Raw genomic sequence first — 20,889 nt, 5'->3', positions numbered from 1 at the left:
ATTTCAGATAAAAATAATATAAAGTTTGTAAATTATTACCAATAAATCTTCTAACTCGAAAATTTTTTTCGATAACTATATTTTCTTCATCCTCCACATCGAAGCTATCAGAAACTTGAGGAGGAGATGGTATTTTTCGCTTCAGTTTTTCGTAGAAACTACATGAAGGACTCTCATTGAATCCATCCATAATAGCAAAACTCTGAAAACGACAAACTTTTATTAATAATTGTTACCATATGGTTACCAATGTTTTTGGATGAAGTTATATTATCAATTATCACGTTATATATATATTATCATGTAACACAAATCATCAAATATATGTTCAAGAATCCATCGTTGACTTTGTTTTGCATAGAAATATATTTTTACTTACCAAAAAATTCTTATTAGTAGACAAGTACACAGCTAACCTAACAACTGACGGAAGAACGCGCGAAATCTACATACATGTGAAGAATGGCTGGCAACATAAACATTGGTTGACATTCTCCCATCGCAAATGACCGATACCATATGCTTACACTGAACAGCAAGCCTTGTAAAACATAGTTTGAGTAAAATATACACTTGAATTCAACGTAACCGTATGGTTGCATTATCCAGTAAATGTTATTTAAATATTTTTGAATGTGCCTTATAAAGCGTTAATCGTTAATCATGAAGGCAATCGTTATATCATGACGTAACTAATTTTTTGCAAGTTCCCCATTTATCATGATATTCTGACATACTTCCACATTATAGAAGATCTACCTTGACCATTACTTTCCATATATTATAATGTTTTCTGTCTTCGAAATGTGTCCAAAATAGCATATTTACTACGTTCAGAACCTGACTAAGTATTTTCTCGATGCTCCTTACTGATGCAGTTATAATCTTTAAATTATTTCACTGATTTACTAATTAAGCATTGCAAAAAAGTATCAAAACAATAATATTGCCTTGCAAATACATAATTGATTAGATAAATAACTAAAAATTAATAATAAATTAACAACAGAACATTCTCGCATTAGTTATTCTATAATTGGCATATCTCCTATGACATCTTTTCATTTAATATTGATATATGTGCAGTCGGCATTCATCTTGTCAATGAGGATGATTTTTAACCGTTGAGATACAGATTAATGGTATTGTGATGTATTATTGTATGCCGATGTTTATTAATGTAGACAATAGCAGTTGATAGTTATGCACATGATTGGCCTAGTTCACTGAAATCTTTAAACATCCGTTATGATATTCATTCTCGGAGTTTTATTTAAACCATTTGGTAGTCTGCATTTTGAATGAATAAATCAAATTTTTATGTGATTACTTAAACCCAATTAACGGTTGATTTAGTACGTAGATAAGACTTTGTAACTATTTAACACGAAATTAATGAGCAGTATAAAAACCTGGACCTAATTAACGCATCACTTTTTACTTTTACGATTACTAGTATCTAACTAGGCTTTTATCTCATCTGTGATTATAGAAAACACAATTTATTGAATTTATTTGACTTTATGCGGCTAATCTGTTGGGCATTAAACAACCAGTAAGTCTGAAAGTTAAAAAAGATGTACAAATGCCTGAGATAATTGTTTTTTTAAACAACGTGTCTTAGGGCCTCCCCGCACTAGGCAGCCACTCAAACACCGACGGTTTACGGGAGCCGCGCATTAGTCGGCCAAGAATCTCTGTCTGCGGCAGCCATTAGAACGGGATTGTTGCACCAGCGCCCGTTGTCTGCCGGCAGCCAAAGCGGGTGAGGATTCGGAAGGGAAATGAATATGGCTGCCCTCAATCTTCGCGCACCTATTCACGATTAATCAAAACGCAATAAATCCTGTTTTTCAGAATTTGAGTTAAATTAATACTCAATAGCTTTGTCGTGAAATATACAGCCAATTCCTTCCACGCAATATTTCCAATAGAAAAAGCTATCGAAAGTTTGCCAATCAATCAAAACGCAATAAATCCATTTGTGTTCCTAGCATCAATCAAAGTGCCATAAATCCACCATAGGTACCTCTATTTGAAGAAAGTTATATAGATTAATTTGGCATTTGTCTACACTAGATGGGGCAAGTACTCCCTAATAACTTGTGGTGATATTCTGTCTCCCAATTCTAACCTAAAAATAATTTAATATGATATGTTGTTTTGGTTTGTGGTGTTAATATGTTTTTTGTAGTTTCATTTTGTATGTAAAATGAGCGATTCTGAGGAGTTAAATGTGACTGTTAAAGAAAAAGGCGTTTGGATAAGGGGAGACAATGTTTATAAACATGGGAGTATATATAGAGTACAGTGGGTGATCAAATTATTATGATCAGTCACAAAAGTTTAGGTTTTTCAAATTTGTTCAAAAATTTTATAATAAAATCATATGCTGCTATACGATTAAAGTATGCCAATATATTTTGTCACTACTAACCTTACTTTTTTGACGTTTACAGCTCTAGAACTGTCATTTGTGTCAAATTACGTCACAACATACACATTGTGGTGAATTTGCGCTTGGAGTTTACAACTGAATTTGTATGTTTTTGTATTGTTTTTGAAAGATTTTAAAGACATTTTCAAAATATTTCGATTTTTGAGAAGAAAATCATAATGGGTAAGGCGAAAGACGTCCCTGTGTGTAAAATGGTGGAGATAAAGACACTTTTATTGAATTCAAAGCTTTCCCAACGTCAGACAGCTCAACAATGCCAAGTAGCGCAAGAAACAGTGAGCAATATCAAGAAAAAAATTGATACCGACATACCCCTGACTCACCAGCGTGCCGTGCCCAAAAATGTGGTCGAAAGCGTGTCACTGCACCCAGAGACGAAAGAAAAATGAGGGATATCTTCGTAAACAATAGAAAGAAGCCAAGAAGAATCCTCACGGGACTTATTCGTGAAGCTGGGATGCCAGTTTCTGACATGACAGTCCGCAGAAGGCTTGCTGAGCCAGGTTTCAAATCATGTCGCCCTGACAAAAAACCAAAGTTGACCATCGCAATGATAAAAAAGAGACTGGAATGGGCCAAAGAACACCAAAATGGAACAATTGAGGATTGGAATAAGGTAAATTACGTCACTACTAAAGTTTAAGTCCCTATTACCATTGTTTTTATCCTAAAAAAAATATTTTATAGATTTTTTTATTCACAGGCTTGTTTTTCTGATGAGTCTACAGTTTTGATACTCATGGACAAGAAGACTTTCGTCCGTAGACAGATGGGTGAAACCTATCGCAAGGATTGCATGGTGGAGCGAGTAAAGCATCCTCTCAAGATTATGGTATGGCCTGTGATCAGCAGTAAGGGCACAAGGAGGCGGTACATTGTGAATGGAATGATGAATCAACATCAATATATTGAAGTTCTGGAAAGAAAGCTCATGCCACAAATCAAAAAATGGTTTGGCGAATCGGAGGATTTTACCTTTATGCACGATTCAGCACCTTGCCATAAGGCAAAAACAGTAACCTGGAAAAAAAAAATTAAAGTACTGAAGTGGCCAGGTAATTCACCAGACCTCAATCCGATCGAAAAGCTATGGGAGCTTATGAAGAGGGGGATTACCCAGGAAACTCTCACAAATAAGCAGCAGTTAATTGAGAGACTCATTGCCACCTGGCACAGAAACGATAAAATAAAAGAAGACTGCCTGAGAAACATTCAAAGCATGCCAAGGAGGATCAAAGCTGTAATCGAAGCTAAAGGAGGTCACACAAAATATTAAAAAAAAATTGCTATTTAAGGTCAAAGAAAAAAATATTTTAAAATTTTGTAAAAGAACGTGTTTATGATCTATTTTTATATTATATTCACATCATTAGACGCTTATTTGCAGTTTTATTCTTTATTAAACAGCAAAATACAAAGTTTTTTGAAGTGATCATAATAATTTGATCACCCACTGTATATATGGGAATAATAATACCTAGTTCAGAACGCATATTGTGCCATATATGAGAGAGAGTTTTGCACGACAATGCATGTTGTGGCATATATGGCACAAACATACATATTTTTCATCAAAAAGTACCAAAATATAATGAAATACGTGAAAATACTTATATAAATTCTTGCTTGAAGGTCAATCCTTGATGTGGCTATTTTTTTTGTTCAGAAATATTCAGTACAAACTTCGATTTTTAAATAACAAATTTCACACTTGAACAGCTGTCACACTGCGACCGTTTGCAAATTTTCATAAAAGTTTACTTTGCATTGAGATGGCGTTCTATTGCCGGTTATACGAAATATATGCCCTATATTGACATTGCATGCCTAAATACTTTAAAATAAGGTTCCATCTCTAACGGTTAGGTATAAAACTAAGTATTGTGTCATACCTATATGACGCACCATGCGGTAAGGGGTTAAATTACACTAGCGGACCAACTCGACATCGAGTTTTTTAAATGAAATTTTTATTTTGCGAGAAAAATTAAGAGATCAATACAAACAATATAAGCAAGAATATACATAACATTCATAATAATATGCAAGTAAAAAGTGTATTAAATATCACGAAATATTTCGTCGAAAACAATGTTTTTTGTTACAATGTTATCATTTAGCAGTTAATTTTGCATGCTGATCACGAATCCGGTGTCAGATTTGCTCTATCTTGACGTTTTATGCGCGTTTCGGGTCATATATACATTGGTCGGAAGTACATATTTAGATTCGTCTCGACCGGAAGTTAAAATTTACTTTAAGTTTTAGACCCCACAATGTATCTCAAAACCGGAACTGAATTTTTGTACCAAAAGTATATCTTGACAATCTCATACGTAAAACTAATAATATTCCGAAAAAATATTTTAATTATCTAATATGGTTTTTGAGTAAAGTGGTGGACAAGAAAAGAGCTTAGCGTTTTAGTATATAAGATTACTAATGAATATAACAAAGACATCAATCAGTAAATATATTAATTAATTATCTACAAAATATATTTACTATGAATCTTACAGAAAGTTGCCACGGTCTGATGAATAATATTCTACATTTTTAATTAATGCGAATGACATTGGATAATATGCCGTTTATATTAATATATAATACTGTTTACTGCTTTAGAAAACATTAATTTTGAATAAATGGTTAAAACGTGGTTTTTATGTTTTTTAAAGGATGTCCTGTTACAAATACTATTTTCCGACATTGCCATTTAGAAATTTCCATCTGCAGCGTATTTCATTGACCTTTTTATGTGACACACTTTATTTATTTAAACTGAATTAGACATATCGCCCCATACGTCATGATACTTCTTAGTATTGTATTGGCCATTTTGAATTTGATGTTCTGTATGTTTTTATTAAAGATAAAGATGATTGGGTGAACTTTTTTTATACATGCTATTGTTTGCCGTATTGTCTTCTATATTAACTATTTCACTGTCGCCGTCCGAAATGTTTACAGATAGAACGTCTTTCGCAAGGTCAGTAATACATTCGTTATCAAATTCATTATCATCATGTGATTGTGCAGATCCTTCAACATCGTCGCCGGTTGAAATATCACTAAACTATAAATTGGAAAATACTGTATTTTCCCTCGTTTCAACGAGTCAGCCCTTGGTCTACCAAGCATCTTTTAAATGTGATTTTTACAACTTTAAAAGGGTTTTCATCATTATGGCGAGGCGTTGTTTTGTGTCGACAATCACTCTTCCATGAGGTATTTGTAATTTATTTAGACGAAGCTCTGAGAATGGCATGTCACATGCCGAAAGTACTCAGCTGATTGCAATAAAAAATTTTACACACTATCAAGCTTTTTGAGAAAATACACCTGTTGCCAGTTTGACCTATATAAACTATAGTACGTGACTGTTGCTAATGATGATGAAGGAAGATATACACACCTGGTCTTAAGAGTCGATAAAATATCAATATAATTACAGAAAACATAAAATAAGGTTATTCCCCCTTCCGTTTTGTATAACAAGTTGACTAAGATAGTTGCATTCTTTTCCTTATATCTTATGTAGGGTATTTACCGTTTTATGACAAGCATTACTGTGACGAACAAAATAATATAATGCGGGTCCGTTGGACCAATTTGGGAAATTTTTTTACTATTTTTATATCACTCAGACTAAGCGATATGCCATTTAGCCTGTTTTATATGGTATGTTTATACAGTGTGGAAACCACTTATGGAATAAAATTGTTTGTGTCCTTGTTTTAGAAAATAATAAAAAACGTTGAGATACCTTAACTTTTAAATTTAAATGTGCTCTTCTTAAACATAAATTTGAATGTACAGGGTGATCCACGCAAATCTGGCGTAGTCTATAATCTGTATTTTAAATGAAACACCCTGTATATTTTTAGGTTTTTAAAAGCTCCTAAACAACCTGATCTCAACGAACTATATTATGTAGGTGATATAAATAATACAAGGTGAAAGTTTGAAATTAAGTATAATTTTCTTCAAGACAATTAATTCATAGAATACCCGAGGTAACTGACTGGATTACATTAAAATAAATGCTCAAAATGTTCTCCACCTTGTTGTTGGCCATAACACAGTCTCCTATAAAACTCGTCCCGAACTTTGTTTAAAGTTTGAGCTGAAATATTCCGTATTTCTGTAGTTATCCTTCCTTTGAAGTCTTTAATGCTAGTTGATTGTGTTGCATATACTTTGTTCTTGAGATAACTCCATAAAAAAATCCAAAGGCGTAAGATTTGGCTACCTAGCTGGCCACTCAATAGTACTTCTTCATCCAATTCATTTATTGAAGAAGATTTCATTCAAGTAATTTCTCACCATTAATAAGCATAATGGGGTATTGCACCGTCCTGCTGGAACCAGACAGTTTCATGCGGTAGGGTCAAATCTTTTGGATTGGGATATAAGTTAGCCAACTGAGGAAGAACATCGTCTCTTAGCATGCTTAAATATTTTTCCGCTATATTTTTTCCGTCAAATGACCATCTACAAATATAGGACCAATAATATGATCTCCTATAATACCTGCTTAAGCATTTAACTTTTGAGGATACTGAGTGTGTGTCTCACGCATCAAATTAGGATTCTCCGCTGACCAATATCTACAGTTTTGTCAGTTTACCTCTCCGTTCAATATAAATGTTGATTCATCAGAAAAAAGAATTGTGCCAAGAGCTATTTCACTTGTGTTAATTTTATCCATCATTCTTTCGCAGAAATCCATTATACGATCTGGATCGTCTTTTGTTAGCTCCTGCACAAAAGTCAATTTATATGGATAAAGTTTTTCTTCATGGAGACACTTTAGGACAGTTGTGTGACTCACATTATTTTGACGTGCAATTTGACGTGAACTTGAAGTTGGATTCTCTGCGACACTTAACAAAATATCCACTTTCACCTCATCTTCAATGAAGTTCGGTTTTCTTTTTAATGGTTTAACATGTCCAAGTTCTCTGAATTGTGCATAAATTTTAGACACAGTACCTTGTGCAATATTAGGCAACTGAGGGTACCTCTGATTAAATAAGTTTGCTACTTTAACTTGACTTCTACAATTCTCCCCGTAACCGATCATCATTAAAATCTCAATTCGGTGGGTCTGAGTTAAATATTTCATTTTTATTTCTGCAAGAAATTGGCTTTTAATTAGGAATTTATTATTATAATGTAAAATGTCAACACACCAACAACTGATTGATAACAATCTGCATTATTTACTGATTTAGTTTAATTAGCAGATTATCTAGACAGTTTTTACCTATTTATGACAAAAAATGTTAACAGGGTTACTAAATAGAAATTTTCCCCAATATACTGACACATAGAGTAGAAGTATGTTGTCTGTATTTAGCTAATTTAAAATAATACCATAACACGTGATAAATTATTAATTTCAAAATTTCACCTTGTATTATTCATTATAGACCCTACATGATATAGTTTGTTGAAATCAGGTTGTTAAAAATCTTTTAAAAACATAAAAATATACAGGGTGTTTCATTAAAAATAAGGATTATGGACTATGGCAGACTTGCGTGGATCACCCTGTACATTTAAATTTATGTTTAAAAAGCGCACATTTAAATTTAAAAGTTAACGTGTCCCAGAGTTTTTTATTATTTTCTATAATAAGGACACAAATAATTTTATTCCATAAGTGGTTTCCTCACTGTATGTAATATAGTATACAACAGTAGAAATAAAAAGTCAGTGACGGACTGTATTTGTTACAAAAACCCCAAAACAAAAAAAATGCAATACAAAACTCCAATAACATTCCTGTTCCGAGGCATAATCCTGTTTCTATGAGCTGTATGGTTTTAAAGTCTATCAGTAGGGTGCTAACCTGGCTGTAGAAAGCAGCCAGAAAACTACAACTTGTTAAATACTATGCTAAAACTTACAACTAAAATTTTACAAGTGCTAATAAATCAGAGGATATGTTTAGCAGACGGATAACAGGGTTTTCTTAGTAGAGGATGGTGTACAGATGTAATATTCGTTATAAAAGCAAATTACTGAGGAATCACTAGAGTATAATAGACCAGCATTTCTGTGTCTGATTGGCCTAAAGAAAGCGGTTGACAAAGTAAAACTCAAAGATGTAAACCATCTTCTGTATAATAGAGAAGTTCCCCTAAATATTATAAAAACTATCGAAAACATTTACCAAAACAACAAAATGGAAGTCAGAATAGATGGACAACTTACAGAACCTATAGAAATAGGCAGCGGAATAAGACAAGGGGATTAATTGAGCCCCGTGCTCTTCAATTATGGATGAAATCATCAGAAGCGTTAACAAAGGAAGAGATGCAGAATGGGAAACAAAGAAATAAAAATACTCTGTTACGCAGACGACGCAATATTGATAGCCCAATATGAAGATAGTCTACAAAGACTGGTTCACAGATTTAACATAAGAGCAAAAGAATTTAATATGACAATCTCATCTCAGAAAACTAAAACAATAGTAGTCAGCAAAGAACCAACCATATGTAAAATAGAAATTGATGGCATCAGTATTGAACAAGTAACGGAAATAAAATACCTGGGCTATACAGTGTCTAGCTATGGAGACCTAGACAAAGAAGTGAGAGATCAAGTACAAAAAGCAAATAGACTGGCAGGATGCCTTAATAACACATATGGCGAAACAGACACATTAACACTGAGATGAAGTTAAGAATTTATAAAGCCAGTGTAAGACCAATAATGCCATATGCCTCAGAAACAAGATCCGACACAGCCACAACGCAAAGGCTACTGGAAACTGCATAGATGAGAGTACTGAGAAGAATTACAGGAAATACGCTGAGAGATCGAAAGAGAAGTGTAGACATTAGAAGAAAATTTAACGTACAGTGTATAAATGAATGGACACAAAATAGAAAAAAAGTGTGGAATAACCACATAAGCAGAATGGAGGAGACCCGTGTCGTCAAAATAGCAAGAGATAAGTCACCAATCGGCAGAAGAAGTATGGGACGACCGCGCAAAAGATGGAGTGACAACCTTCCATAGAGGTATTAATCCGTTAACCATCATCATCACGTAGCGCTACAACCCTGGGTGGGTCTTGGCTGACTGTACAACTTTTTTCCAATTTGTTCGGTCTTCCATCAACCTAGGGTCAAATGGAATGTTCATTTTCCGGAGATCTGCTTGGATGTTATCTCTCCATCGCATTCTGGGACGTCCGAGTGGTCTTTTGCCTGTGGGAATCTCTTCCCATACCAGTTTTACCAGTCTATCGTTATGCAGTCTGTGCACGTAGCCTGCCCATCTTAGTCGCTGTGATTTAATTTCTTGGACAATATCGGCGTCATTGTAGAGTGCTTTTAATTCGATATTGGTTCTGATCTTATACTGGTTTGTGGTGATGTCATGCCGAGGTCCGAAAATTTTTCTAAGTATTTTTCGTTCAAAGCGTCTGAGATTTTCTTCGTTTGCTTTGGTCATGGTCCACGTTTCGCATCCGTATGTTATTACAGGTCTGACGATGGATTTATAGATTTTGATCTTTGAACTTCTTGTAAGATTTTTTGATTTTTTTGAACAAGCAGAATTGCTTATAAAGAGGAAAAAGAAGGAGAAAACTACAATACAAGCAAATTATGAACGCTTATGGGCCTGTTGGACTCAGTGGGTGGACATATTCGGTTAAAAAGCATGATATAAAATGATAACGTAATTTTCTGACTGGTGTAATAAATCATTTACGAACATTTTCACATTTTCGAACTAATGTTTATTTTGTTTTTCAGGGTCAAATAGAAGTAAGCATACTATCCAGACTAAGCCAGGAAAATGCGGACGAATTCAATTTCGTCAGGGCATACGAATGTTTCCAACACAAGAACCATACGTGTCTTGTGTTCGAAATGCTCGAACAGAACCTCTACGACTTCCTCAAACAGAATAAATTCAGCCCTCTACCTCTAAAATATATCAGGCCGATTTTGCAGCAGGTTTTGACGGCGTTGCTCAAACTTAAGGTAAATTATTTGATCTTTTTATATACTAATTTTAATAACAATATATAAAAATTAATAAAATTAATACGATTCTTCGATGTGTTGGTCACCGTCTGGACAGAGACTGTACCAATTAAGAACAGTAATATGTGCGAAATATACTTTTAAACTCTCAAAAATCAATTAATTGATACTAATTTTGGTAAACTTCAATTAAACATGTTTGCAATGTAAGAACTGTTTGTATTAAACAGCTCAAAAATATTTGTAGTAGGAAAGTACTAAATTAAATTGGGAGCTATATCAGTTTGACGTTCAGAGTGAAACGTTTTTTCCTCTGAGTACTTTAGTTATCCTGAACGATACAAGAAAAAGCTTATGAATACGACATAGACCTATATAATATGTATATAGACTTTAAACAAGCTTTTGATAGTGTAAAAAGAGCCAGAATGCTGGAAGACCTTTGTAATCTAGGTATACCTAAGAAATACATCAGCCTCATAAAAATGACGTTGCAGGGTTCAAAAGCCGCAGTCAGAGTAGATGGAGAACTGACTTCCCTGTTTCACATCAACATGGGACTAAGACAGTGAGATGCCCTATCAACCATGCTATTCAACCTAGTTCTTGAGGCAGTCATCAGAAAAACCAATATAACCGGCCATATAAACACCAAATCAGTACAAATTACTGCATATGCAGACGATGTAGCCATCATTAGTAGGAGTAAGCCACGACTAATGGAAGTGTTCAAACAAATTGATCCTGAAGCAAGAAAAAGAGGTCTCAAAATAAACGAAGCAAAAACGAAGTATATGACAGTCAAAAGAATAACTGACAATGAAAATAATATCACAATAGACAACTATACTATCGAACGAGTGGATGCCTTTACATATCTCGGCACAGAAATCAATCAGAAGAACTCCGTAAGTAGCGAAATTAATGCACGTATTTCCAGCGGGAATCGTACATACTATGCTAATAAAAGATTGATGACATCGAAATTATTAGACAAAAGAACCAAAATGACTATCTACAGAACATTGATTAGACCCGTAGTAACCTATGGATGTGAAACTTGGGTGATGACGAAAAAAGATGAAGCCCAACTCAGGACATTCGAGAGAAAAATACTGAGGAAAGTATATGGCCCGGTACAAGAGGAAGATGGCACATGGAGAATCAGGAGAAACGACGAGGTTAATGAGTTAAATGAAGGTTATGACATTGTAAGATTTGTGAAAAGTCAAAGACTGTCATGGCTGGGACATGTGCAGAGACAAAACGATGCAAAAACAACAAAGAAAATGTTACAATGGAAGCCCATAGGAAGACGAAAAAAAGGAAGGCCCAGAACGAGATGGTTGGATGACGTGGAAGACGACCTGAAAACAATGAACATAAGACAATGGAGAAGAAGGGCACAAGAGAGATCTGAATGGAAGGACATAGCCAGACAGGCAAAGATCCATCCAGGGTTATGATGCCAAAAGAAGAAGAAGACTTTAGTTATCCTGATCTCGTTCTGTATCTGATTCTCGTTCTCCTAAGGGATGTAGCTACAAAGATAACCAAACGCGGAAATGGGCCCATGTACGGATCGTCCAAAAAAGACACTGTTCAAACCCGAAAACTGAATAAGAAGTAAGATGGAGAAAACAGGAGAAACCACAAAAAAATACTTTACATTACATTTATTTGCAGTGGAGAGGATAAGCAAGGCAAGAATAAAGTCAAGTTTTAATAAATAATAAATTGGCAACTCAGTAGGTGGCAAAATATAAATGCAGCAAATCAAATAACCGACCGAATCAAACACAAAAAAATGGATTCTACGAAATCCCAAATGACATTTTTATAGCCGAAATTTGGACGCAACCTGGAGTAATCCATCTGGAAGCAATAAAAATCAAATCGATCACGTTCTAGCAACAAAAGAATTAGTTCAGAAAACTCTAAGCACGAGATCTTCTGTCGGATCGCGGACGGAGTGGAAGGGACAAACGCGGACACAGACCACTTTTTGGTTGCCAAAAAATAATGAGCTCAGATAAAAAAAAAAAAAAAGATATCAAGCCAAACAGATCCAACCTTATGAGTAAATCCAGACATAAACGGAAGATGACAAGAAATAAACTAAAAAAGGAAGAAAAATTATTGGTTCAATGAGAAGAAGGATATTGAAAAAGGCAGAAAAAATTACAAAATAATTCTATAAACAGCCAAAACAACAAAAAACGGTCCTAGCATTAAAACAAGAGGTCTAAAGAACCAAAAAGTAGAAATCGAATTTTTAGATAAATAGATCAACAGAATACAGGAAGAATATTATGAAAAAATGCTATAAACGAAAGAGAAAACACACTGTGACAACAAAATAAACAATAATCATAATACATAAAAGTACAGCATAATCACGACTATTAGAACAAGCGCGGTTTTGGACCACCTTGGTAACCATGCCATCAGGGTCTCCGATGACGATGACCTGGGGAGGCTTCTTTGACTTTGATGTGTGCAAGAAGTACCAAGAATTCGTGATTGACAATAACCAGGGAGTTCTAAGGAGTGGTTTCTTATCTGTTGATCTCCTCTTCTTTTCCACAGAAGAAGTGGTCTACAATGACCAGAGGGTAGATGAAGAAGTTCACAACTAATCGAATCATTATTCACCACGACAATGTAAGCTCACACACATCAGCACACACAACGGAGTTTTTGACCGGCCAAAACATCGAATTAACGGATCATCCGCCGTACAGTCCTGATTTGGCACCCAATGACTTCTTTTTATTCCTACAATTTAAAAATAAATTGCGTGATCAACGATTTTCGACGCCAGAATAAACGGTTGAAGCATTAAAAGCCCAAATTTTGGAGTTAAATCAATCTAAGTGGAAAAGTGTATTGATTTTCATGGAGAATATTTTGAAAAGCAATAAAGCCATTTCCGACCATAAATACTTGTTTCTTTTATTGTTAGGCCAGAAATATAAATAGCAACCTCTCGTATTGTATTCTATGGTAACTACTGTTTGTAGACCTTGCATTATATCTTCGCAAGATTATTGTCATCTGCGCATCTGAAATAACCTAGACATTCTCTAATTATGAGTATGCCTTCATGAATGTCTTCCAGCGCTAGTTTAAATATCCCTTCTGCGTAGTAATTAAAAACTAGGTCGGTATGACAACCTTTGACACATCTCTATTACAACTTCTTCGCTCAGTTGGTTGTCTTTCTTGATTTCTGCTCTTACCAATTGCTGATTATTTGTAGTCTCATGTTTAGCCAAACACATAAAGAAGAAAGGAATAACACCAGCTTTTAAAACAAACAACAACTTAGGCAAATCTATTAAAAACAAGAGCCAACATAAAAAACACTTACACAGTGGTGAATACAAACTTAAATGTGGCGACTGCACAAAAACTTACATCGGTCAAACTGGTAGAGTTTTTAACAAACGTATAGTAGAACACAAAAGGGCTTTCGATAATAGAAAAACAGATTTTACATACGCACGTCATCTTCTAGATTAGATCATAATCATTTTTTTTTTAATGACGAATTTTAAATTCTTTACATCCAAAATAAAGGCCTTAATCTATCTTTATTAGAATCTATGGAAATTAACAAATTAAAAAATACAGACATAATTCTGAATGACCAACTTGAGACAAACAGTTCTCCCTTTGTCGACCTATTCAGTTAAAGACTGTAAAGTGTAAACACATACCAAAAATAGATCACTTGAGAAAGGCACTCTGTCGAAACAGCTGTAGTGATAAGATTTTATAATAAATGTTGTGGAAGTTTTGAAAACAAAGTTTTCAGTGTGTTATTGTTATATTTATTTTCTTATTTATTTAAAACTATCTGATTTGAGTACTATACAACGATAAAATAACCAAAAGCTACATCCTTTCTTTACCGACCATTATTGGTTCAATTTTATACCCTACATACTTTACATTATGCTATTTCACACGAAAAAGCTAAAAAGATGACTCCATCGACTGTTGCCAAAAATTCGTTTGTTTTGAAAGGCATTCAAAAATAGAATCAAACTTATTTTGCTTCACAAATTTACTCGAATGTTTATATTGGGATTTTTATTAACACACGCTACTCAAGTGTCCTTTATGTGGATTTGGAATAATAAAAAATATGATAAAATAAATATATCTTATCTTTCCTTGGACTTTCTATATTTATTTAATTTAACGATATACAGTGACGGCCTACGAAAATTTATTAGCATAGCATACTTAACATTTTTAAAATATGAAATGTTTTTTTTGTAGATTACTTAATTTATGAATGTAATACTAATTCATAGTGAGTAAATATCAATCAAAACCAATCCTGTTACATATATTCGTCCAGTTGATTAGAAAACATTATTGTTATTTTTTCGTTAATTAAGACTTTGTTAAAAGCTTGTCTTCAATTTGTGTTTTGCTGTTGGTTTTCGTTGTCCTGCTATCAATATTTTATAACAACTACATGTTGGAGCAGATGACAATTAGCTGTGCACGAGCATTATTGTGATAAACGTCACCCGAGTCACGCGTCAACGGGTACGGTAGTAAATTCGCTTATCGTCTTTTCTGTTAACATGTAATTCTCATGACTACCATACTAATACACGAGCTAAGCTATTTTGTCACTTTCAATATTTAGTTATATAAGTATACATTGCTAAACACAAAAATATTTTTAGATTTATGTTTTTGAGAATCTTTTCATCTTTGAGAATTTTTCTCACTATGTTTCCATCGGCCTTCATTTTTCATCAATTTCAGGCACACCATTCATTAATTTTTCAGGTTGATTGGTCAATCTAGGTCCATTATTAGATACTATTAATTTTTTAATCTTATCCATTCATTCATATTTTTCCATGCATTCGTTTCACCGGTTTCACCGAATCTCACTTCCTTTAAGTTACCTGCACACATAGTAAGATAACCCAGACGCCTCACGTACCGTAGTGTGATAACTAAAATACTTGTGTGAATTCTTGGATAATGGGACATTCTGCGGTCATGTTCTTTTTTGGAATAGATGAAGTCCTTTTTGTCCCCTTTCGTCCCTTTCTCGTCTCTTACGCTAGGTTCTTATTGCTGCATGGTGTTTGTTCGTAGATCGAATCTTCACTGAAGTCATCCATAGCTCTACGTACGGTGATGACTTGTGGTGTTCTCCTTAGTAAGAATTTTAGTGTGGTGTAGCAGCTCGAGGACATAGAAGACAAAAGAGAGAAAAAGAACATCCCATCGGAGGAATAAATGATCTAAACAATTAAAAAACTGACAGCACAAATCAGTTGAGGCAAATCATTTTTCTCCCTAACTTCTAAAATATTCCGCACAAAAATGACGTACCATATATGACAATTCATGGAATTGTTTGGGAACATGTTGGCATACAAAATATGGGCCTACCTTCTTTATGGTCTTATCTCCGCATTCTGTGAACATATAAAAGTAAAAAACATATGGAATTGGTACTCACATTCTGTATGTAGCATCGAAAAGTCTCAGTTTACAATGCCATGGTATAATTTGATATTCCAATATAGTAAGGTTAGAGCGCAGGGCGAAACGTCAAGACCTTTCCAGACAAAGATGTGATTACGACAAGATTATATAAGCGAGGCAAGAAGCAATAAAGCTATCAATTTTTGCAGTCAAATACCCTCGAGTAGTAATAAACATTTCCGTCAATTATTTCCGAATTACAAATTTATTTCTTAACGCTCCTACGAATCGAATGTAACAAAAGTTTCATTGAGATCCATCCAACTTCCAAAAATTGGTAGGTTTTGGGCTTTTTACTGCTTCATTGTCTCACCTAATAGTTTATCGTGTGTCTATTTAACAATGATCTGCAAAAATCTGAATTGGCATCGAGGATGATTACAAGAATCAGCATCACTAATAGAATTTTACAAATACTAGTACACGATGATAATATTTACATCATGGCAAGAGGAAAAACGATAAATGTATAGGTCCTAGCCTTTACTACTTCTGTAACTATTTTCTTGTGGCATGGGGCGTTTTAAATTTAGTATAAGCAAAACAAAACATATGAAAGTTACAAATCAAATGAAAGTAATGGAACCCAAAGATCTAGTGATCGGAACATAAAATATACATTCGAATGTGTGCGACAGTTGATACATTTATTATATGATCGATGATTTATTCACCAATCTATTGGAATAATATAATAAACGCAAAAATTTACACGTCTAATCCAATTAATAGCAGCCAATTATAATATGCAAATATTAATTATAAATATCCAGAAGTATTACGCAAATTTGGAATGATTTTTGCTGTTAAAACTCTGCTTTTATTTAACCAAAAACGAAGATATTTAATGTATGATGTTCAGTATAATAGATGCAACTTTATATGCATTGTCGACAGTCCATCGGACTGGACTGTAAAAAACAATGGATTACAAAGCGTAATGCATAAAAAGGTTTCTGTTATCTCATTGTGCATTGACGTGTCTGGTGGAAAGAAAACCAATTTGTCAGAGGTCGTTAGCCTTGTATACCTAATGTGCTAATAGTAACAGACCTATTGTATGTTTAAATCAGAATACTAATTACCTTTATCGCAATTTGTTTTGAGGTTTGTGTTTCCAAGATATTTTAGTTTTAATTAAACTGTTACAATATTGCGGTTATTGCGATAGGTTTAATTTGATAGGATAATCATTTCTTAGTGACATTAGGAAAGTCTACTTAAAGGGAAGTAGATTGGAACATTATTTAAGTTAACTGTGATAAGCATTACACATTGAAATATCAAATAAACAATAATAAATGCGTTGGTGGCCTGAAAAGTTCTTGTTCTGTTAGTGAAAATGGCAATTATTTTTTAACACATTCTTGTTTTATATCGTTCCAATGTCGTTATTACCCTTTATACGTAATATCTGTCTGGAAACTTTGCAAAGTACCTATCTGCAGACAGTGGCATATTTTGTACGAAAAACGCTAGATAGATATTTTAAAAATTGTAAGAATAGCATATATATTGCAGCACTTCATAAAGCAGATCCCTTAATTTCCAAATTTCAAGGTACGAGGACAAAAAAAAATGTACAAAAATAATTTTTTTTACATATACCAATGTACACACAAAAAAATCATTAGAATCCAGTACAGTTGTGAACGAGCCATCATTATCAGGGCTCGTTCGTACACAAAATGATTACGAAACAGTACAGTGAATTTCGGAAGTAGAACTAAAGCATAATTGCGGTAAAAAAAGACAGCTTTTAGATGTCCTTTAATAGGGAATATAATGTACTGTCAGTGCCTTACACCATCGATCTATCGTCTTCAATCGGGCTTTTCTTCCCGTGCAACATAACCAAATTGTCTTACCTTAAATGGGAAAAAAATGATAATGATTTTAATAACCCAATATCGATTAATGTTCACATAACCTCTTATGACACATCTCAATATAGGCAGATCATAATGTAACGATCCAAAGAACCTATATATTTTCTTTAAATTCCATTTAATTCAGAACGCAATCATTTTTATGCGTCTGTGTATAACTGAATTGCGTTTTAATAACGTAAACATTAAATTTTGTTTTGGTAAATCATCGATTCTTGAGAGAGGACGCAAGTCTTCTTCTAGAACTTTTTTGCATTGGTCAGTTTTAATCGTACGATTGAGGCTCTGCCTTGGTTTCGACGGTGGTATGCTTAGTTCGCGGAGGGAATGCATCTATTCTCTTCCTAACTGCCGAACGAATCACAGGTATAGTGCTTTCCCGTCCGTTAGGTGAGTTGTTATAACTTTTCTATGTTCTATTGGTTTTAATGTAAATAAAGTATTAACAGCTTCTTCCACTTCTTTACAGAAGGAAAAAGTAGTATTCTTTCTCTGTAAATATATGGACTACTGTTCGTCTTCAGTGGTATTGGTATTCCAATCTTATTTTTTTGTTTCACTTCAAAAGAATATAAGCATTTTTTCTTCTAGCGTCATTTTTGGCAAATTGTTTATAATTTTTTTATTTGTTCAATATTTCTGGTTTAGCTGTGCTATCTATCATCTCCTAATTTTTCTTCTCCAATATTTTTGTTTATGTGATAGTAGGACTGTCGTAAGGAGCATCCTCATATCTAATACGACTCTGAGCAACGCGGCCTCGTTCATTTTGTTTACCTCAAACACTGTCCATCGTTTGTTGTGTTAAATAATAATTTTTAAACGGAATAAGTTAAAGTTTTTTAAATTTTGGATTAGATATTGCAAATACATGAAGCGCTAAAATCAGCAACATTGCCTCGTACTTGAAGTAATATAAGTTTCTCTTTATAGTCAATAAATTCGTCCCTGTAGGGATTGGGTATTATAGGATAAGATTTAGGGGTAGGTCTTTTGCTAGAAGTTGAGACAGAGGTATGGGGTAAAATTGGTGGAGCCAATGCCATTATTGCTTTGATTTTCTTCTGTTTCTCGTATATTGGACATTTTCTAGACAACTAGGTGTGATCGTTGGTTTTACAATATACCTATGCAATGATTATTTTCATTACAAATTTCTACAGTATGGGTGGTGTCTGTATATTTTTTACATCTACTGTCCTTAGATTTACATTGTTTTGAGGATTGACCATATCTGAGACATTTATAGCATTGCATTACCGGATGTATGTATGGATCTACTGAGAAATTGCATAAATTAATTATTATGTTTTGTGGAACCTCGTTGCCCAAAAATTCTACAATTATCATTTGTCTTGGTACTAATTGAGTTGTGCCATCGTTGTTCGTTATTTTTTCGTTGCATCCTTTGAACATTTACCACTTGTCTCTCGGATATTATCGCATCCTTTAAATAATTCTCCGAAAAGAAAGTATCAACCATACGGACTATGCCCTTTCTGTGTGTATAAAATTTTGGAATATAAGCTATAAGATCATTTTTATTTATTGAATCATGATTAATTATTTTATTTGATATAGAATAAGTTTTAAAAATGACTTTTACCCTATTAATGCCAACTGTTTTTATATCAAGTACATCATTTTTAATGGACGAATCATTTAATAAAAAATGTCCTACCTTCATTGGAAATAACCTACCGATATTTTTATTTTTGTGTTCAATATATACAAAGAATGGAGCCCAGAATCGCTGGGTTTATACCGGTTTTCAAAATCAATTAAAGTATTTACAGACCTGTTATCATCCATATTAGTTTTTCAGAAGTGTTTACAGAATGTAATTCATCGGCGGTCTATGACCTCCAATAGCGTCTTCTTCCATAATTAGATTTTTTGGAATACCAAATTATGGACCTAATTTGCACTAAACAAATTCACAAAATAACACAATAGCGATCACTTTCAATCTCGCACCGAAAGCAATATCAAAACAACCGTCTTCTACGGCTATCGACTCGATACTGAACTTTCTTATCTTAATCGTATTCATGATTTCCATTTCCTCTGTCATCTTTCTGAGGGCCTCAACATTTGTTTTTCGGTCTACCCAACTTATTTTTAATATTCTTCGGTAGGTCCACATCTCGAATGCTTCAAGTCGATCGCTCACTTCTTTCTTTAAGGTCCAGGCCTCCACCCCATACAGCTGCACCGAAAACACATATGAACGTAATATTCTTATTTTGAGTTGCAAACTAAGGTCTCTACTACATAATACTTTTCTCATCTTATTAAATGTTGATCTAGCTTGTCCAATTCTCATTTTTATATCTTTTGTATACTCGTTATTTTCATTACTAATTGTACCAAGATATCTGTATTTTTTTACTTTTTCTATTGGAACCCCTCTTATGTTTAAAATGTCTTGTTGTTGTCATAAATTTTGTTTTATTAACATTAAGCGTTAGTCCGCTTTCCTCACTACATTAACTAAAAGTGTCTGTAAATCTTGTATATTCTCTGCAATTAGTATAGTATCATCGGCATATCTGATATTGTTGATGGGTCTGCCGTTGACTTTTGTTACATTTTCGAGTGATTTTTTAATTATTTCTTCCGAATATAGATTGAACAATAAGTGGGAGAGTAGGCAACCTTGCCTTACGCCTCTTTTTATCTCTACTTCCTCCGAAAGTTCTTTGCCTACTCTGACTTTTGCTGTTTGGTTAAAGTAGAGATGAGTTATTATTCTTAAGTCTTTTTTGTCAATGTGTTTATCTTTAAGTAACTGTATAAGACGGTTGTGCGGACCTTATCGAACGCCTTATTGTAATCAATAAAACAAACATAGAGTGGTTGGTTTACATCCATACATCTTTGCATGAGGACGTTAAATCCAAATAATGCCTCTCGTGTACCCATGGCATTCCTACATCCAAATTGGGTTTCAGTGATGTCTTGTTCCACTTTTCTGAAAATTCTTAAATGAATACCAAAT

General features: G+C 33.8%; 1 protein-coding gene across 3 annotated transcripts in view; it reads left to right on the top strand.

Annotated features, from left to right (window-relative positions):
• The window catches only part of Hipk (Homeodomain interacting protein kinase), a 202,960-nt gene that overhangs the window by 117,463 nt on the left and 64,608 nt on the right, over nt 1-20,889 (top strand). For all 3 annotated transcript variants that reach the window (XM_072527266.1, XM_072527267.1, XM_072527265.1), the window contains exon 5: nt 10,237-10,467. In XM_072527266.1, coding sequence (XP_072383367.1) covers nt 10,237-10,467 — 231 coding nt within the window. The remainder of the gene's footprint in view (nt 1-10,236; nt 10,468-20,889) is intronic.

The sequence above is a fragment of the Diabrotica undecimpunctata genome, chromosome 3, assembly GCF_040954645.1.
Source record: "Diabrotica undecimpunctata isolate CICGRU chromosome 3, icDiaUnde3, whole genome shotgun sequence".
Taxonomy (NCBI): Eukaryota; Metazoa; Arthropoda; class Insecta; order Coleoptera; family Chrysomelidae; genus Diabrotica; species Diabrotica undecimpunctata.
This window is presented reverse-complemented; position numbering and strand designations above follow the sequence as displayed.